Source organism: Pelodiscus sinensis, chromosome 1, assembly GCF_049634645.1.
Source record: "Pelodiscus sinensis isolate JC-2024 chromosome 1, ASM4963464v1, whole genome shotgun sequence".
NCBI lineage: Eukaryota > Metazoa > Chordata > Testudines > Trionychidae > Pelodiscus > Pelodiscus sinensis.
The window spans coordinates 23,486,887-23,508,915 of NC_134711.1; the positions used below are offsets into that span (position 1 = coordinate 23,486,887).

The 22,029-nt window shown below is 40.2% G+C and overlaps 1 protein-coding gene across 5 annotated transcripts in view; it reads right to left on the reverse strand.

The window, feature by feature from the left end:
• Window positions 1-64: 64 nt before the first annotated feature.
• The window catches only part of NAPEPLD (N-acyl phosphatidylethanolamine phospholipase D), a 45,020-nt gene continuing 23,055 nt past the window's right edge, over window positions 65-22,029 (reverse strand). For 2 of the 5 annotated variants that reach the window (XM_006137533.3, XM_006137532.4), the window contains exons 2-5: window positions 8,489-8,801; window positions 5,604-6,250; window positions 2,732-2,846; window positions 65-1,057 (exon numbers count right to left, since the gene is read on the reverse strand). In XM_006137533.3, coding sequence (XP_006137595.2) covers window positions 929-1,057; window positions 2,732-2,846; window positions 5,604-6,250; window positions 8,489-8,785 — 1,188 coding nt within the window. In that variant the 5' untranslated portion in view covers window positions 8,786-8,801 and the 3' untranslated portion in view covers window positions 65-928. The other 3 variants (XM_025178704.2, XM_075926795.1, XM_075926784.1) reach the window with 3 other exon arrangements.

Below are 22,029 nucleotides of genomic sequence, written 5' to 3' on the forward strand. Positions count from 1 at the left end.
GTAACTAATAATCCTGTAAGTAATATAGCAACTTTTTACAATTAAATGTGAGGGAAAATTACAATCTTCCTGACATCAATAGGCTTTATTTTGTAAATCAGTATAGCAATTTAATACAGATGCATTTAGCCAAGTTTTACAATACTGCATATATTTTGTAATTCCACAGCATGCTTAGTAAAACCATACGGAAGCTATGAAAAGTCTTCCATAACTCATGCTCGAGACAGTGCCATCAGTGTCTCTGCTTATTTAAAGGGGGAAGGGAGGCTGAATCATGACTTTAAATAAAAGCAAAATGAGTTTATGTACTGCATTTGATATGGAAAACCAATCTCAAAACAATAGTAATATTCAGACCTATGATAAAAAGAGTAACTTTAATACAATGAAAGCACAGATTCTGGCCAGCAGTAATAGTTTTGCATTAGTGTTGCAAATCTTAAGTAATACATCTTTTTAGAAAGGCACATTTCTTTAGAATCATTTTTAAACTCTTCTTTAGTTTGTCATTAAATTAAAACATAAAGGCATTGAGCAAAATCGATATTTTACTTTAAACATGCTTTTGCAACAGCTGGAAGACTCCATCTCAGAAAATCAAATATAAAAATTTTAAAATAAAACAAGTATATTGATTTTTTTTAGTTGATGGAAAAAGTTGAAATTACAAGGCATTTATCAATTAATGCCTTGTGCATTAGCCAGTGTTTAAATGACCTCTCAATATGCCATTCAGTTTATAAGCAACTGTGCTGTGATCAAGCAAGTATACAATTTTTAATCTCTGAAATTAGTGAACCTGGAGACTAAAAATCCAGTACAAATTTTTAAAAAGCTTCATAACCCGATAATGAAATGATCTTTTCATTATTTCCTAATACAAATCAGAACAAGGCTTGTAAAGGATTGCCACATTTTAAAAAAATTATTCAAGTCCATCCTCATTTGTGTTCAAGTCTCGTGATTCTCCATGCTGCAAGATAAAGAAATCCTCAGGTTTCAAGCCATATCGTTCAAGGGCTTCATTCAGTTTAACTGGAGGATCCAAGTAATACTGAGGATATAGAGTTAAAAAAAAAAAAAAAAAAAAAGAGAGAGAGATAAATGCCAACATTAGATAAAAGATGGCTTTCAAGCTTGACACAAACTGGTTCCTATTTTCTGAGATTAAGTGAACATGAGAGTTTGGAGCTTACTGGAGTGGTTTGTTAATTACTTAACACCCCCACTGAAATTATACCCATTAATAACAGATAATGTTTACAATAGTAGCTAAATATGCATCGGATACTAAAAGTCAATACTACCTCACACCCTATTGGATAAAAGTTCTTAAATAAACCAGGATGAGGTCACTCGTGAGATTGGACTATGAAAAAAGTTAAGTACTTGAGGAAGTGGTATTGGTGATTTAGTACAATGCACCTTCTTTCCAAATTTTAGTAAAATGCATTCCCTGACATATCATTTACAAAAAGACTTATCTCCCACATTTTAAGGTGGAGTTTAATTGCTCAAGCAAGCAAATTATTTCAGTTCTATATTCTGTGAAAATGCAGTATTAGATTTTTAAAAAGAAATTTTGATAATATGAACTCTCAATCTGAAAAGTCGGAGAGGGTAGCCCTGTTAGTCTGTAACTTTAAAAACAATGGGCAGTCCCGTGGCAACTTAGAGCCTAATAAATGTATTAGGTCATGAGCTTTTATGAAGTGAGTTTTACCCACAAAAACTCATGACCTAACAAGTTAGCCTCTAAGATGCCACAGGAGTGCTCTTTGCCTGAATCTATACTTATGCACACAGCATTTCTAGGCAATGCTATCTTGCACACAAAGCAAAGCATGTAAAAAAAGCATAGTAGAGAAAATTCAACTTGTATTTAGAATAATGAAAAAAGCACTTTTTTTATCTTGGAAACTCAAGACTATTCAGGCCTGAAAGCAAAAGGCTGTATCTTTGATAACTGTGTTTACATATGTTGCAACCTTAATTCACTATCCAGGCTATTAGTTACAAGATAAAATGCATCTAGATGTTGTAACAATTTCCCCTTAACTACAGTTTTAGAAACGGGCGATATATGAACAATATATTAGAAACTTGTTTATTAAATATTGAGCAAAAACGGGATATGAACATGAAAATATAGTTGTCAATAAAGCGTACCTCCAAAAAAATTGCAAAAGGAACTGTTAATTTTCTGGGCTTCGTCTCAGTGTCTTTCTTGACTCATTTGTCATGAATTCTATAACCTGCATGACTTACCTCTTTGGTCATTCACTATATAAGCAGTCTCATGTCAGGTTGATGCTAACCCAGTACCACAAATCAGAGGCTAAGACCTGCTCTTTTAACATGTAATGCTGATCTCTCCTGATAAGAATATTATGCCTGCCCCCTTTTCAGTGCACCAGTTCTGCTGCCAATGGAGCAAGTATTCCAAAATTGCCCGCAAAACAAAAACTCCTGATGTACTGATATTTTTTCACTGCCTTTTTATCCTGAGTCCTTGATAACATCTACAAGAAATTCAGTTCAAGATATAAAATTGAACTAGTTTTTGTTTTAAAATATTGTAAAATTTAGTTTTAACTAAATATATGGTAAGTTTATAACTCTGAGCTGAAGATAATGAGTTTATGATATTTGTTATGAGAGGATTAAGCTTAATTACTGTTTCCATACTTAGGAAGTTTGAATGTATTTCTAATTAGTCCAAACTCACCTCATTTGCTAAAGCAAAGGTTCCCCAGTGAATTGCTACAGACTTCTTTGTCTGAACATCAATATGAATTCTTACAGCTTCTTCAGGATTCACATGCTGGTATTTCATAAACCACCTAACAAACACAAAATAACTTACATATTTAATGTAACCTTTTACATTTAAGATACCTGTTCTTTATTATGGTTTATAAATAAGTGGCAAGAAGACTTAAGTTATTCTCATTTGGTCAAAAAGGAAGGTCTATAACTGAATAAGTTAGAAATTGTAGAAATCTTATTTGCTAGACATGCCAGTAGCATTCCATCAACTAACTACAACAGATGTATACAACAGTACTCACATCTACAGAATTTGGAGGGCTATGAGTTCTGTTTTTTTAATTGGCATTCTTTATAGTCATGAGAAGTTTTCCCAATGTCTTCATCTTAAAGATTTATGGGCCAGCTGCTCTGAAGAAAGTTCATGTTAATGCCACCATAATCAATAAGTATGCAGAATTACATGATATATTTGTCCAGTCCAGTCCCAGTGGACATGTTCCATAAATCATCACTTAGCAGGACAGTATTGAATAAATACTTTGCTTGTTACTGTAGGTGCAGTCTTTTGAGTGAAATGTCGGACCGGTGTCTAGAGCATCAAAATTACATTGATTCATCTTATAGGATTTGCTATAATTATGGGCCAGTGTCAAAAAAGTATTACTAGTGTAGGGATCAGTGACAGTTAAAGTCTCTCTAGAAGGCAGTACAGAAGCAGAATTGCACAACAATGAGAATGCTAGCTTTCATTTCTGAACCTGGTAGTTCATGAGGAGTGCTGGACTTTAATCTCACCATTGTGATTTCTGTTTTGCTTCCTCAACCTACACCCAGGCTTTATTTCTGACATTTTAGTGACTATTTCCTTGAAAACTGCTAAAGCTAGAAATGAATGAATGCCTTATCCCATCTGAAAGATACCATGTCACTAAGTATGCAGAATTACATGATATATTTGTCCAGTCCAGTTATTAATGGTTCACAATCCTGCTGGAAAGGCATAACAAGTGGGGTTCCGCAGGGGTCTGTTTTGGGACCAGCTCTGTTCAATATCTTCATCAATGATTTAGATATTGGTATAGAAAGTACGCTTATTAAGTTTGCAGATGATACCAAGCTGGGAGGAGTTGCAACTAATTTGGAGGATAGGGTCATAATTCAAAATGACCTGGACAAATTGGAGAAATGGTCTGAGATAAATAGAATGAAGCTTAATAAAGACAAATGCAAAGTGCTCCACTTCAGAAGGAACAATCAGTTTCATACATACAGAATGGGAAGCGACAGTCTGGGAGGGAGTATGGCAGAAAGGGATCTAGGGTTCATAGCGGACCACAAGTTAAATACAAGTCAGCAGTGTGATGCTGTTGCAAAGAAAGCAAACATGATTCTGAGATGTATTAACAGGTGTTTTGTGAGCAAGACATGAGAAGTCATTCTTCCACTCTACTGTGTGCTGGTTAGGCCTCAATTAGAGTATTGTGTCCAGTTCTGGGCACCGCATTTCAAGAAAGATGTGGAGAAATTGAAGAGGGTCCAGAGAAGAGCAACGAGAATGATTAATGGTCTAGAGAACATGACCTATGAGGGAAGGCTGAAGGAACTGGGTTTGTTTAGTTTAGAAAAGAGAAGATTGAGGGGGGACATGATAGCAGTTTTCAGGTATCTAAAAGGGTGTCAGAAGGAGGAGGGAGAACTTGTTCATCTTGGCCTCTGAGGATAGAACAAGCAGCAAGGGGCTTAAACTGCAGCAAGGGAGGTTTAGGTTGGACATTAGGAAGAAGTTCCTAACTGTCAGGGTGGTCAAACACTGGAATAAATTGCCCAGGGAGGTTGTGGAATCTCCATCTCTGGAGATATTTAAGAGTAGGTTAGATAAATGTCTATCAGAGATGGTCTAGACAGTATTTGGTCCTGCCATGAGGGCAGGGTACTGGACTCAATGACCTCTCGAGGTCCCTTCCAGTCCTAGTATTCTATGATTCTATGTGACAAACAGCATATAGAGATCTTTCAAATGCTATAAAAGCATTCATCTCTAACTCTAGAGACACTGCAGAATCATGTGAGAACTGAAATACAGGAAAGTCGCGTGGTAATCAGAATGATATAATAGCTCTGTAAATTGTATCCATGTACAAAAAGGGATTTCAGACTGTGATCCCAGTGCCTTTCCTATCCCTGTTTTCTTTTCACATTCTAATAATGCCATGCCATGTGTGTTTTTTAAAAGCTTTTGAGTAAAGCCTGATATAAAACACATTTCAGCTTATTTCCCTCTCTTCACTATCTTTTGGCTCTGGTCTACATTTAAATTTAGATTGACTTCACTACATCACTCAAGAGTTAAGCCGGGGTGGGCAATAATTTTTAACTGGGGACCACTTCAGAAATTTTTGAAGTGGCCCTCGGCCACCTTGGAAGGGGCAGGGCTTCAAGCAGATGGGGTGGGGCCAGGACACTTCCGTGCTTCCTCACCCACAGACCCTGATTAGTCTGGGTGTGGGAGAGCACACAAATTCTTCTGCTGACCTAGCTTCCACCATTCAGGGAGATGAATTATTTACATTAATGGAGAAACCCCTTCTGTTGATGTAAGAAGCATCTGCACTGCAGCTGTGTCACCCATAGCACACACATGCCCTTGTTCTCCCTTACCATTCCTGCAGCCTTCAAATCTCTTTTGCTCTACATTTCCCACAAAATATTTAGACAAGTGAGAAGTTTTAGCTACAATGTTAATATTAATACACTAACAAACAAGTGGTTTTGAATTCAGTATAACATTTAATTTATATAGTTTACATATCTTTTGGCCATTTGCATACCTTGGCTCATAAGCTCCAATGGGAATAGCTGCAAGATCAAAAGGTCCAAATCTTTTACCTATCTGTTCAAAAGCAACACAGTAACCAGTATCTCCCGCAAAGAAAAACCTATTCCAGGGACCCAAGACAGACCAGCTGCCCCAGAGAATCTTGTCATCATCTGTTGCAGTCCTCTTGCACCAGTGTTGAGAAGGGGTAAAGACAAAAGTAACGGCATCATGTCCGGGGACACAGTTCTCTTCCCACCAGTCCAATTCAATCACATTTTCACAGGCACACTTCTGCATCCATTCTAAAAGACCCAGCGGTACAAACCATCTCAGCTCACTGCCAAAACGCTCATTTAAACTCACAACAGTATTGTGGTCCAAATGGTCATAGTGAGTGTGGCTGATCATCACTGCATCTATTTTGGGGAGCTGATCTACGGTGCATGGAGGTCCTCGGAAACGTTTTGGACCCACAAACTGCGCTGGGGAAGCTCGCTGGCTGAAGATGGGGTCAGTAAGAATTACAAGTCCATCCATTTCCACCATAACTGAGGCATGTCCTAACCATGTGACTCGCATGCCAGTTCCAGTCTTACCAACTAGTTCAGGGTTTGGAATGAAGTAAGGGTTTAACACAGGAAGCTCTTTATCAAGTTCCTAGCAAAACAACAACAAAAAAAGAATTAGAAAGCAAAGCACACACAGAACAAAAAGCGCACCAGGCACCAATTACAAAAAAATGGCTTGCACTTAAGAGTACTTCTTTAATTTCTAAGAAATTTGCAAGTAGGTGCACAAATACAATTTTCAGTGACTCCCATTCTCAACAGCTTCTTATTAAAATCATTAACCTTATTTTAAATAATCATTTAATCTTGCTAGTCCTTAGAACATGCTTTGGAGAGCAGAAAAATTAGGCTTGTGACTCTACAACGGAAGCAATTCAAAGATGTACTGAAAACAAGTTGCAGACTTTCACTGGAATTAAATAGAACTGCTCAGAATTAATGATTCCTAGCAACAAATTCTGCTCTCTTACGCCTATAGCTGTGAAAGAGGATTTTAGTGCTGCTGTTACTACAGTACCTCCATCAATTGGAGTTTGGCGTTTAGGTTAAATATTGCAGCTATAGCTTGTGGATCTGAGAAATATCCTTCCAGAATGCCAGCACAGATTTATTATTACAAGGTACTTATTAAACTGAAGAGACTTTAATCTGATAGGAGGACCACTAATATGCTACCAGCATAATCAATGAATAGTGCTGATAAATTTCTAAGGTGCTGCCAAATAGAGAGGTATAAAGCAGCACCACTGCTGCTACATTACTTATAGAGGGTTATCTTAAATATGAAATCCCACGGAGGCTTAATTAAAAATTGAAATATGGACTTCAGTTCTACTGAAACAGTTTTAAAAGGTAATGATTAAGTGTAGTTCTCTGAGTGCTTGTTCATATCAATTCCCATCAGGTATGCATATGCATGACAGCAGGAAGATTTTTTTCCCCTAGCAGAATCCATAGGTTCAGCCCGGGTGCCCCCTTGAGTTGTGCTTTCATGGCACCCAATATAGGGCCTTGCTGACTTGCAACCCCCACAGTTCCTTCTTACCTGCACAAGATAATGTGGCAAGCCAGAAACAGCTTGCAGTGGTAGCAGGGGCTGCTAGAATCTGAAGCTTTTGCAGGGAGTGCTGCACACACAGACTGGCCAAATACCCTGGGCATGCATGTTGGGTGCTGTGGCACTAGCAAATTTAAAACGGGTGGATTAATCCTGGAGACCAACACTCAAATCAACTCTATTCATATATATCTATTTCTTAAATAGAGTTCCTAACCCTGCCTTAAATAGATCAAACTCTGAGCCACTATCACTTAAAAAGTGATATATAACTTTATTTTTTCAGCAAAAGAGCTGTCAGTTAGCTGGCTTCACAATCAACCAGTGAAAGTCTAGTATGCGCTTCAAACTGTAAGGAATAAACTCCTGAATTGCCTCCTGAATGCCGAAAAAAATCTTAGTAACTTCTACTGGCTCAGAAGTGCATCACCAAACTGAGGATTTAAGATAAAGTCCAGAACTGTATTTTCTCTCTTTCATTGTGGGGAAGGGGGGAGGGTTTAGGGATTTTTTTTTTTTTTTTACATTTTTATTGTATACAGTACCCCTGAAACTAAAACTTACAAATACTGATGCAAGACAAATAAATAATAATGTCTTTTACCAATAATCGACAGTGTCTTAGTACAAATGTTTGCTCAAATTAGCATCAGTATAAAAATGTACTCTCTCAGAGTATCTAACTTAAGGAGTGTGGCCAACAAAAAGAGGTAATTATAATTTAGCAGGTGTTTTATACTACCCCAAATCTGTTTTAAGCTTTTACCACCATTCAAGCCATACAGTAATATTTTTAGAATGAAATGTCCTATAATACCTCCAGCTTGAATAATGTAGTAGATATCCTACAAATTGTAGACATGTCCTATATCTATTGAAAGAAACTTCAATAATCCGTAACCATGTGAGTTCAGATAAATACTGTTAGTGTATTTCCTAGATTTTCTCTCAACATATAGTCTGAACTGTCGAGATTAATTTATTCCATGTTTATAGGCCTAGCCCACAGATTTAAAGATTTCTGATTAAAACAGTAGAAACAGATAACTTTTGAAAGGAATAATACAAAAAATAAAGAATGCTCAAAAAGGTGACACTGGTGAGTCTCTAGAAACAGTCTAGTATCTGTCTCCAAAAGGAGACTAAGAAGTCTTACTTGAAAATTTTCTTATTTTAAAGATGGGAAATGAGAACGCTCAATACCTCCTCACAGAGTTAGGACCTACATTTTGGAATAATAAACAATTAAGAGTAAGAGTAAAGAGTTACCTGTTTTGAACATGGGATGTTGCTGTTATTTTTTTCCATCAGGGCCCATTTCAAAATGTTTGACAAGGTTGGAGATTTCCATGTTGGCCAAGGGTTGATAAACTTTCCATCTTTACTTCTTTTTGATTTAGTTACATCTTCCTCTAATCTGTAATCCAGTCTGAAGCTTTTTCTGGATGTCCTGGAGGAGTCACTGCCTCTGGAACTTTGACTTGAATTTTGTCGTTTCTTTACTGACTCCTTAGGATATTGGTTACATGCAGTCAAAGGTTGCTCTTCATCTGCCTTCTCATCCATGTTTTTTGGTGAAGAGCTAAAGAATATTTTTTTTAATTAATAAATGTTTTCTTTGACTAACATTGATAAAATTGAAAGCTTTCCCACATCACCATCAAAAAGTAAGCTGCCCTTTCCATTTTGCAATTTAACTTATTTTTCCATACAACTTTATTTTATAAAATACAGTAAACTTCCGATAATCCGGCACCTTTAGGACCCAGGGGGTGCCGGATTATCAAATATGCTGAACTATCAGAAGGGGGGGCTATGAGGAGTCTGGGGTGGAGTGTGGGGGGGAGGGATGCGCCCATTGGTGCTGTGGGACCAACCCGGCAGCACCCCAGCTGCTCTGCCCCATCTTCCCCAAGTTAGCTGCTGGTCAGTTTCAGTAGCAGCTGAATCGGGGAAGCCAGGGGCAGAGCAGCTCCAATTGTCCGGCTGCCCAGAGCACTTCCGGGTTCCAGATGGTGCCGGACCATCAGGAGTGCTGGACCATTGGATGCCGGACCACTGGAGTTTTACTGTAGTTACTACAGGCAGTCCCCGGGTTACGTACAAGATAGGGACTGTAGGTTTGTTCTTAAGTTGAATTTGTATGTAAGTCGGAACTGGTACATATTGTAGGGGAAACTCTAGCCAAACATTTCTCCAGAGCTCAGTTTTATTCTCCCACACCTCACTTCCCTCAGTCCTTTATTCTCAAGCTGAGGTGTCTGCTGAGAAAAGCCGCTCTGCATCTCCCTGGTCTGCTGGGGAGAGGGGGGGGCGCTAGCTTCGCGTCTCCCTGGTCTGCTGGGGGGAAGCAGCTAGTGCGGGGTTGCCTCATCCCGTTTGTAAGTAGGGATCTGATGTAAGTCGGATCCATGTAACCCGGGGACTGCCTGTATTACAGAGAAAGCTTAAACAACATGTATTAGCAAGTAGCATAATTGAAGCAAGATCTTCCTGGTATGCATAACTTCAGAATGAAATACTAAATATAAAAGGAGATGTTCTTTAATTTCTCATTTTGGAAGAGCACCAAACTCCTCCTAAAGTTTATTTAACACTTTATGTAATTTGATCCTGCAAGGTCATCCTTTTATGACCTAACAAAAGAGGGGTTTTGTTCTGTAATAAAAACTTCAGTATTATATATCAATAAAGATACTTCTGTTTGAAAGACACATCAATAATGCGTCTCTTTATACAGGCTGAAATTCTGTAGTCTGGGATTCTCTGGTACAGCAACATCTGGACCATGGATGCTGCTGGACCGGAGATCTCCAGAGGCAGAGGTTGCCAGTGGTTGGGAGCTCTGCTGATCTAAAGGCCTTTAGGGCTAGTGGTAGGGAGCCTGGCCAGTGGCTTAACCAATATAATTAAAATAAGGCAACTGCCTGAAGAGCGATCCAAGTCCCATGAAACTAGGTATCCCAGGGATGAGCTGCAGAAGTGCGGGGTCCATTGAGGAAGCTGGGTCCCAGACAAGTACAATAAGTCCAATGTCTGTTTTATTTGCAACATTTAGTATTTTATATCTTCAAAGTGTTCTAGAAATGGTAATTTTAACACCACTGTGAGGTTAATAAATATCCTTATTTTGCAATTCAAGAAAAATTAATTTAACTCCAGTTCAAGGCCATTTCACAGCAGCAATTAGAATATGGGAGCCAACAGCTCCTAACCCAGGATGTATTCACAACATTGTTATGCAGCATACTCAACATGCATCCTCTAGATTAGGAATTTAGAAAAAAAAATCCAAACTCAACAGGACTCCAAGGAGTGGGGGGAATCCTGTTAAATTGATGAGTGACTAACAGGTTCCGTTTAATAAACTCTGGTATACACTTATTTTGAATGAAATTTTCAACTCTTCCAACGTTAAGACAAATTTTGATTTGGTGTCCAGTTATTTATAACAGAAAAGTACTAAAGATTTGAGAGCTGTGCGTGATTAAAAACAATAAGTTACCAGAGGTAGACATGTATTGTACATTGTTTAGAGCAGAGGTGGGCAATAATTTGATGGGAGGCCACTCCAAGACTGTGGTAAGTGGTCCAAGGCTGCACTTTTCTATGGTGGGATTGCAGAGTCTGGGATGGAGGTTGAGTGCAGAAAGGAGTTCAAAGTAGGGGACTGGTGTGAAGGAGAGGGTGTGGGTCGGAGCAGGAGTTTGGGTGAAGGAGAGGGTTGACACCTGGGGCAGGGGATTGCGGTCCAGCAAGAAGTGCAGGTTTGAGAAGGGGGTACAGGTGCAGGAGAGAATTCTGGCCTAGGGGAGAAGTATAGGGGGCAGGATCTGGGAGGAAATTGTGACCTGGTGCAGAGAGGAGGGTGTGAAGAGGGTTAGGGCAATGACCAAAGGTAAAAGTAAGCAGGTGCTTTCCAGTACAGTGCACTGGTAAGAGACCAACAGCTGCAGCACATACAGACTCCAGCCCCAGAGCTTGGGTAGCCAGGCAACCTGTCTGTGGCCAGCCCCAGAGTTTGGGTGGCCAATGCTCAGGTGGCATGGGGTAGGGATGTAAGTGACTCGTCGACTATCCAATAAGCATAGTTGACTATCCCTCAACTAGTTGCTTCCCCCACCCCTTGCTGCCTCTGTCAGAGGTGGCAAGGTGGGGGAGCAGGAGCCAGTACTGAGAGGGAGCCAGCTTAAAAGCCGGTTCCTCACAGCACCATCTCTGCAGGGAGCAGGAAAGGCAGGGAAGTAGCAGGGACCAGGCACAAGCTGGGAATCAGCTGATTCTCAGCTTGTGCCTAGTCCCAGGATGCTGCAACTCTACTATTTTAAATATATTAAGAGCCTGCCAGATCTTAATACATTTAAAAGGCTGGTGTGCAGTGGGGGGACCTGGTGCGAGCCGGGAATCAGCTGTCAGTGAGGTTAGCTCCTAGGACTCAGAGCCAATCCTGCTGTGGCTCCCTCACTAATTGACTAATTTACTAGTCGATGGAAATCCCTAGTGTGGGGGCTACACTCTCAGTCCTGAGCTTCCCCACACTAGGGATGTTAAAATGTGTTTTTAGGTAAATGTGTAAACACATTTACACGTGTAGGGGGAGACAGGAGGTTCTGTGGGAGCTAGTGCTTGCGCCTGCCCCCCCCCCCACACACACACACATTGTTGCCTCTGATACTGAGGCAGCAGTGTGTGTGTGTGTGTGTGTGTGTGTGTGTGTGTGTGTGTGTGTGTGTGTGTGTGTTGGAAGGACAGGTGGCTGCGCAGGAGCTGGTACATGTGGGGAACCAGCATGAAAGCTGGCTCCCACCTCCTTTCCCTCCCCCACATGCTGCTGCCTCTGATACAAAGGCAACAAAGGCAGCAATGTGGGGGAGACGGGCCTGCATGTAACCATGCTTGGTAACCAATGAGCCCAGGATCATCGGTTACCCATTTATACTATCATATCCCTAATGTTTACCAGTTAAAATTAACCGCTGAGGGCTGCTCTAGCCTGCTCGGAGCAGACCGCATCTGTGGCAGGCCAGGCCTGGCCTGGCACATGGTAGGCAGAAAGTGCTCCAGCCCAGCCAGAGCAGCCCCCCCCCCCCCTGCTCACCCCGTTTAAGTGGTGAACCAGTTAAACATAACGGTTATCTGATTAAATGGGATTTTACATCCCTATTTTGGAAACATTCTTAAGAATAATATCTTGATTAGATGCTTCAAAACAATGTGAAGGGAATTCTAGCATTCATGAATTAAGACCAATGGTACTGAATTAAGACTGATGGTACTGACTAGAAGTAACAATAGAAGGTACCAGCATCCTGAATGGAAACTTCCCTTTACAATTCCAAAGCTGCTACAGCTTTTATCACAGTCAAGAACCATTCCTACACTCAGACTGGGGAATGTGCTATTTATAGTGATATTAAACAAGCCCCCCATATATTCTGGGCTACAAATCAAGCTTGCACTCAGATATCCAGAGGCACTGGTACATTAACTTAGTGATTTCCAAACTTTTAAAAGGATGGTTTTAAAAAAGGCCACTAACTTCTATACAAACAATTTAAAAGAAATGTTTCTCCATTGTACTTAGCCTTATTTTAATCAAATTAGCTAAGAGATGTGATGTTCCTTTGGGAAAAAACACTCTTCAAGTACCCAAATGGCTAGAATTCACTCTTTCCTTGCATAATAATGTACAAAAATCTATGTTTGTGTAGAATTACAGCTGAGATTTTATACACAGGCAAAAACAGTTTAGTGTTACAGGTTGCACCTCTCTAGTCCAGCACACTAAGATCCAGCAAGATTTTTTCTTCCACAATTTGATCTGAGGAAGTGGGTCTGGCCCACGAAAGCTCATCACCATCTTGTTAGTCTTTAAAGTGCTACATAGTCCTGTTTTTTGTTTCAGCAAGACTTTAAATAGCCAGATGTCCATTGATTTATCATGGGTGTGGCTAGATTTTCCACGGTCTCAAAGTTTGTCTACACCCACCAGGGCTGGCTCTCAGTGTTCTGTGATGTGATTTAGGTCTATTTTACCCCTAAATGCCTGGTAAGAGCCTAGTAAGCAGTGGAAGTGTCGGTAATGCTGCTAGACAAGATTGACATCCTGTGATTCGTCAAATTCTCTGTTTCGGCACTGGTCAGGCTGCAAAGATGCCAGACTAGAGAGGTGCAACCTATACTATAACAACCCATCAAAACTGTACATATTGGTGGAGCTCTGACTTTTGAGGTAGAGCCCTCTTTTCATTCGATAAGAAGAGCTAATTGCAAGTAATTGAGATTGCTTATTGATGCCACCCCAGACCCATCATAGCCCCCCCTTCCGATAGTCCGGCTCTGCCCCAGGCATCCCTGATTCAGCCGCTGCTGGTCAGTTTCAGCAGCGGCTGAATCAGGGACACCTGCGGCAGAGCAGCTGGGGTGCTGCCAGGTTGGTCCGGTAGTGCTGACCCTTGGTGCTGCCAGACCAACCCGGCAGCACCCCAGCTGCTCTTGGGGACGCCTGGGGCAGAGCAGCTGGGGTGCTGCCAGGTTGGTCCCGCAGCACCACTCCTGGAGTCAGCCCCTGATCAGTTTAAGCAGCGGCTGACTTGGGGACACCTGGGGTGCTGCGGGTTGGTCCCGCAGCCCTGAGGGGCAGTGCTACGGGACCTACCCGGCAGCACTCCAGCTGCTTTGCCCCCAACTTCCCCGATTCAGCTGCTGGTCAGTTTTAGCAGCGGCTGAATCAGGGAAGCTGGGGGCAGAGCAGCTCCAATGGTCCGGCCTCCCGGAGCACTTCCAGGTTCCTGATGGTGCCGGACCATCAGGAGTGCCGGACCATCGGAGTTTTACTGTATATGGTTAACCGATGAGCCTAGGCTCCTCAGTTAATCTTCATGGTTACATGCAGGATCCCCACTTTTAAGAAGGCTCCTTGTGCACACCAGCTATTGGGGAGCCAACAACTGCCCCACATGTAACTGCTGAAAATTTCAGCAGTTACATGGTTACAACACATTTTAACATCCCTACTACAAACAAGAACAGAACTTTGATAATAGGACTCTTCAATCTAGCAGATAAAGTTATAACAAGTAGAGCCCTGCAAATCTGAGATACCTGCAGATAGGAAGTGGGTATGCACATCCATATCTGTGAATGTGGCTATCCAGGGCTCACTTTTGCAGATGTGGATACCAATTTTGTATCTAGTACCTTGCAAATTTGCAGATATCTGGATGTGGATATCTGTAGATCGTTTTTCCAGATACCAATTCTGTATCTGTGCAGGGCTCGAATAACAAGATGCCATCGGTGGACGATGAAGGTGAACAAAATTCAGGCTAGAAATAAGGTACATATTTTAAAAGAGGAAGCTAATTAATCATTAGTACAATTTGCCAAGGCTAACAGTGGATTCCTCGTCACCGGACATTTTAAAGTCAAGACTGGATATTTTCTTTAAAGAAAATCTAATTCAAACAGGAGCTAATTCAAGGAAGTCCTATTGTCTGTGTTATATAGTAGGAAAAATTAGATAAGGGATGGGGAACCTTTTTTGGATCAGAGACTGCTTATCCATAGAAAAATCAGTAAGGGGCTTCACACAAGTGAGGAAAAAAAACCTCACTGAAGTGGCTCCTGATGAAGAAGGGGAAAGACACCTCCTCACCCTTGCACACCAAAACCTAGGGGGCCCAGGCTAGTAGATTTTGCGTGCTCCAGCACTGCTGTGGGGTAGAGGAGGGGCTTGAGTGCCAGCCTGGGCTCCCTAATGCTGTGGGGGAGCCCTGAACCTTGGAGCCACATCCAGGCAAGCTGGGGGCAGCATCCAGCTCCTGGGCCTGGGGTTCCCTACCTCTTGATTAGATTATCACAGTAGTCCCTTCTGGCCTTGGAATCTACGAAGTAATTTTACATTAAAAGAGCTCCAAAAGTGTCTTCTTTAAACTACATTTGATCCTGCTCTGAAATCTTTATGTTGGACTAAATTATCGGTCTCCAAAGAGAAGAGGGACTAATCATACTGATAACAAAATGGGTGCCAAGGCATTTCAGGCCCTGCAGTTATCCGTCTGCTAACATGGTTTCCAATTGATGCACATACATGGTTTTCATTAGCATTCCATAATTACTGGAGTGGAGAACAGACCTCATCAGCCACAACGGATTGAATACTTAACCTTCATACATGCATAAAAAAATTACAAATTTATAAACAGTTCGTCTAGTCAAGTATTCTCTGAATTGTATATTCCTTGAAAGTTTCTCTTGTCTCTATGATTCTCTTAGAAATAATATGATGACTATAAATCTGGGTGTCTGAAATGTAGCAATTTTGCTTTCTACAGCAATTTTGTACTACTTAGCATACAACAAGATAAAGCAATTTTCTTTAAGGAAAGAGGAACATTTTGGAATAATCCAGCATGCTTCCACTATTGGCTTAAAATAAAATCTGACAGATTGTCTTCAGAATTTCTTGGCATTCTAAACAAGAAAGCTTCTAAATCTGAGATTTGGTATCTATGCCTCATTTATTTTGAAGTACTCAAATCAAGGATGAGTCAACACTTCCTCCCACCTTCTTGAGCTTACCTCTGAGGTAATTTTATTTTTCTAGCACCAAGCAGCTCCCTATTATTATTTTAAGTCTCCAGATTGTTTGTCAATATGTATGTGTCAGCTAGATGTTGCGATCAACCAGCCTTCTGTTAAATCCTATCTGTGGCTTTTTCTACACTTAAAAGTTTTAAGTACAGCAGTGCATTAATGCAAAAGTGTAGTCATGGCAAGAGCACTAGGACAGGGCTATCCCAGCACTCTGTGTAAACCACCTCCACAAGAGGGGTAGCTAACTGCTCTGGAATTGCAGCTCCTAGTGCTGTAGCCCAGTTTACTGTGGTGCTTTACAATGCTGTAACTTGCTGCACTTGACGGAGTGTGTGTGTGTGTGCTTTTTCACACCCCTGAGCCACAAAGTTGCAGCACACTAAGGTGGCAGTGTGGACTTAGCCTGTAGGGGTTGGGGGACAGCAATAAACAGACTTTAAAAAAAATCCTGTGAGATCATCCTACTAGGTAGACTAGAGATGTCAATGTGTAGTTGACTACATGATTAACTGACAAGCCTGGGCTTATCGATTAATCCTATAGACTACCCGCATTCCACCCTCCCTCCCCCCCATATGTTGCCTCTATATCAGAGGCAGTAAGGGGAGGGAGGGAGGAGCCAGTGCCCGTGGAGAAACGACATACCAGTAGGCAAATACTTGATATATTTCAAATGCACAAATGGGATGCAAATACTGTTGGACTGGTATGAACATTTAAACAAAGCAGGAGGGTTTATTTAAATTAAGAAATATTTTAACAGCCAGGTGTGTTTAATGATAAAAATGAATCATCAGTATGTAGAAAAATAACGTAGCAGAGAAATCTGTGTTGAGAGAAGATTACACTTACACGGTGTCAAGAAGGATTCCAGAGTACGTCTACACAGCAGCTAAACATCCGCAGATCAGTAAACACAGGTTCAGACTGCAGGGCTGAAAAATTGCTATGCAGACATCAGGACTTAGTGTCCCGGAGCATGAGAGGAGGGAACATCCCAGAGCCGGAGCTTCCACTCAGTCCAAACATCTACGCAGCAATATTTAGCTCTGCAACCTGAGTTCTGATCACTGGCCAGCTGCATCACAGACCTTTTATTTCAATGTTGATGGATACTCAGAGGGAAGGGAGGGGCAATATTAACTGATAAATACATTGTGGTGGTTTGGTATTAGTTGGGGACTCAGTTCATTCAGCAATATACCAAGGTTTTCAGGCCACAATAGTGGCCGGGGTAGGGGGAGGGGAGGCAGGAAGGAAAAGGTTCATGCCAAACAAGAAGGATTGTGGCTTAGGAGGGGCATGGGTTGGAGAAAATATGCACTTTGGCCTCACACGTGGGCTTAGTCCTTGAGCTAGTAGGTGTTGGATCAATTTTACAAGTCCAGCTAAAAATTGACAAACAGCTTAAGATATACTTGCCGTAGTTCCCAATTGGCATTAATCATTAACTGTTAGGGAAACAGTGATGTGTTCAGTAAAATGTTAAAATGGAATTTACTTCACACCTTTTTCAAGTGGAAAATTACAAATACATGTGGTCAGAAGTATTTTTCCTAAAAAATGCAATTTTAAACATTAAACACTTCATATTTGAAATTTTCTTTTAACTTCAGTCAGGAAAAGGAATTTATTTGCAAATAATAGGAGGTGTGGAAAGAAGTGCCCCCTGCTATGGTAACTTTCAAGTCACTGCCAGCTTGATTTCACTCACAGTTCTTTTCTTTCATTGTTCTTTAGCACTGAAATTGCTTAGGGCACTAATGGATACTTTCAGACTAGATTATTAGGAATTTTGTTAAACTTTCATTATAAAGCACAAACACTTGACACTGTTCAAACTCATAAGGACAGCAGATTGGCTGAACATTCCTAGCCCTACAATTTTGCCTCAAGCTGTGGAACTAACTGGTCTTTCAAAGGATGTTTTTAGCATATTGGACTGTTCCATTTTAAAACTGCACGGAGTTTGTTCAAGCTATTTCATATTTTAATTACTAGTGAGAAACTGCATGGTACCCTTATGTAATTATTACAATGCCTAAAAAAAACCTACCACACAATTCTCTACCATACTTAGAAGTATACATTTTATATCATGGTGCTTCCCTACAAGTATGAATAGGAAACACTAAGTGTCTAGATTTTAAAATATCTGTTGTTCCACTATGAACACTGTAAAACCAGAGTAACTGATTTGATTTAAAAAATTAAGTAAGCAGTAAACATGCATCTTTAAGCCGGCATGCAAAGGAAGAAGGTACTAATTATTGTGATCTACATCTGTTTCATGAATATGAATAACATGAATTTCTTACAGTTTATTGTCAAAATAAACATTCACCAAAAACATACTACTCCGAAACTATTTGTCTCTTTTGCTCTGTTACTACATACAGGAAACATTAAGTTACTGTACTAAGAACTTAAAGTATGTTAATTTTAAAGTCTAATTGGGACTAACTGCTAACACAGCTAAACACTGAACATTTTTAATAAAATAAAAAATATTAATGAAATTTAAAACATTTAAAAGTCAGAAAATTCAGAGTTAAGGAGCCTACAGCAACATTTACTCACAGCACATAGACAGAAAAAAAAAACTACATAAAACCTAGAGTCATTATGATCCACCCAATGTAAAAGACAGAATATTGAGTCCAAAAAACAGCAGTATCAAACACAGAGAACTTCCTCCAGTGCAACTATGCTGGATGGCTTGCTGTTCCCTGATCTTTCTTGCATGGCAGAGAAGGAGCAGCAGTTCCCACCCCCTTCCCTGACTCTGCTTCCTTATGTTCACCATATAGTTTGCACAACAGAGTATAGTCATTTACACCCTGATTCAGCCAAGCTAAAATTCAGCCCTAAATATGTATATAAATGTGTTCTACAATGTAAATAATAGGGATGTTGGATATTGATTAATTTAATAATTGTGTAACCACATCAAATCTTAGCCCTTACACATCATTTTATACTCTCAGGAAGGGGAAGCGGGGGTGGCAGCCAGTATGCTCCTGACCCCACTTCCAGGGAGCCCCCTGAGATCCCATACTTGCTTCCTCTGTATCAGGGGCAGCAGGCTGGAGCCAGTCCATGAAGGGAAAACCAGCTCCCTTCACAGACTGGTTCCTGTGTGCTGCCCCATACAGCGTGCCTCTGATACAGAGCCAGCTCCCGTCTTCCCCACCCCTTTGATACAGGCTTATCAGTAAATCGTGTAGTCAACTATAGGTTGACATTCCTAGTAAATACTGTAATGATTTACATTTAACCAGAATGTAATACAAAATACAAAAAGAAAACAGTGCATATCAGTGATATAGATTCCAACAGCAATGATAACTTAGCTGGTGTAGGGGGCAGATCTGCAATTGGATTGGCATACATGAACCCTTGTACTTTCATAGCATCCCAATAAAATCAACAGAGCTCTGTATGAGCACAAAGATCCTGCAATTGATTTGTATGCGCAGACTTAACTGATTCCATCACTACAGAGTTTCAGAGGATAGCCATGTTAATCTGTAGTTGAACCAACTTTAAAAACAATGAATAGTCCTGCAGCACTTAGAGACTAACAAAAATGTAGATGGTATCATGAGATATCTGTCAGGGATGGTGTAGACGGAGCTTGGTCCTGCCTTGAGGGCGGGGGGCTGGACTCGATGACCTCTCGAGGTCCCTTCCAGTCCTAAGATTCTATGAAAGTCTACTGAGATGTTCTCTCAATGTAAACCTGTCCCTAATTCTGGTTTGTCCGATTATCAAAAATAGGTCATAGGTAATTTTATTAAAAACCATTAGCTACTTTACATACTTCTACCATTTAGTCTCAATTACATTTGCATCCACATACCACTGATTTTGCTTGTCTCTCCAAAAGAACCCCATCCATTTCTTTTATCATTTTAGTTTCACTATGCTGCCTTTTCTCCAAAATAACCATTTGTAAGAAGTTTGTGTGTGATTTTTTGAGAATTACACTAGCATATGCTCAACAGTGCTCTGTACACCTCATGCTCTTTCTGAAATGCAGTGAAAAGCCAGTACACAGAGATAAGACATTCCATTCTCCCTTACAGAAGCACCACAATTATAGAAAACCAGGAAATGTTGGCATGAAATGATATTTCACACAGCACGACTATAACTCTGCTTCCTCTCCTCCCCCCAAAAAACACCAATGGGAACACCATACTGCATTGAGCCTTCCTAAGGAAAACTGCTATTTTTTGCTGTGTCCATCACTCCAAATCAAGATTGTTCTTCATCCACTCCAGTGGGATCTTCTGTATGGTTTGGGTAACATCACTGATCTGAGGAGTATTTGCTCACAACTGTAATGTTAAAATAGCATCTTTTCCACAGGGCTAATAAAGGCATATCAATGACACCAAGGCGAATGAAAACAAAAGCACATTTATTTCACATGGTCAAACAATGTATTTTTCCCTTATCTCATTGTTGGAAATGGCAGAAGCATTTAGGCTAAATTTCATACATACACAGTCACATCCCTGATATGGGACATAAGCATCTGAAAACAGGGAAGTATCAGGCAACTTTAAGTTGGTGCTACCAGCTCCAGATACAGTAATTTACCCTCGTTAATAAAAGTCTTTTCATACATGCCAACATCTTAGTATTATTCTTTAGTACAGTAGACTATGTGATGACTTAAATAGCCTGTACCCTATCAGTCTATTTTCTAGGGCAGGGAAATTATGGCACACATTGTCCTAATACTGTATCTATCTGGATAGCCCCTTTACCTTATTTTATCCAAATCTTTCTGTAGCCTCAGTAGTGTCAGTCCATTTCTATTGTTTAGCTTTGTCTTTATTATTATTATATGGTATTAACAGCCAAGACTATGCCTTACTATGTAATTGTAGAGCATCTTGTATTTTTGTAGCACAAATAAGTAGTAAATAATATTCATTTGTTATTCCTGTAATTTATTTCTCCAAGAAAATTCAGATGAAATACAGCATATTGTTTGTTGTGAAATCCTTCTTTTAGCCCAGTGCCTGAGGCACATGCACCCAGATCCACAAAGCTATTTCCTAATGGAAGTTAGGAGCCTAAAGAGCTTTATGGATCTGGGCCAAGATGCCTAAGTGATTTACCAAGGTCATACTGTGTGCTGTGGGAATCAGAACTGGGATCCTGCTAGAATGTAGCGGTATTCTAGCCATATTAAAAGGCCTCTCACTAAGGTTTGTTAACAAAAGCAATATAATGAAAACAAGACCAAAGTGATTTTATAGAAGACCAGAACAAACAGAAAACACCATTTCAGAAGGTGTTATGTATGAAGGCACTAACTTATCACAGCATCTGTTGCTTATTAATCTCAGACAAAACAATCTCTTGATGAGTTGCAGAAAGAGCAAGAATCTAAAAGTGATTCTAGGATGGAAGGAGAAGTTATTGGTGCTGTCTCCGTCACTTACTATGGATGGAGAAGTACTAGAGCAGTAGATGTCAATTTAGGCAATTCTCCAAAGTCTAACCAGATACCCTAATACAGCTGTTGGATATTTGTATCAAAAGTTTTATGACAGCTGTTACCTATTCATTTGCTGTACATGCCTTTTGTTTTATTTAGGCCAACTCAAAATCCATAAGATAAAGCCCATAGCACACACAACCTTTATTTCCCTTTCTGCAGTTCTGCTTCACCCACCTCTTTACATTCTTATGTCCCTGACCTTCCTGTCCTCTTTTTCATACTGACAATGGTTCCAAATTTAGAAATTATATTCCAAGGAGAGTCAAATTAGGCTCTCTCACTGTCAGACACCAAGACTTCTATCAGGTGTTTGGATTTCAGACAATTTTAGTACATATGAATAAGGTATTTCAGTTGCGGTAGCTCATTTCTGACCGACTTTTTTTTTTTTTAAACTGAGAATTTCATCTGTTCAGTAAATTAATTTCCACATTTTATCTTTAATTGATGATCTATTAACTATTTTTGTCTAAGATCTCAAAAGTCTACTAAGGAAGAGATGTTAAAAGTCAGTCATTTCCCAATGAGAAATTTTTGGTGGTACCTTAGTCAGTCTTGTTTAGAACGAAATAAAACATATGAAAAGAGAACACTTTCTTGGCTGCTTGACTGTCTGCTAGCTCATTTACAGAGGGGGGGGCAGTGGGAACCTTGTTTGCTGATAGATAGGGTACACGTAACATATTAGAAT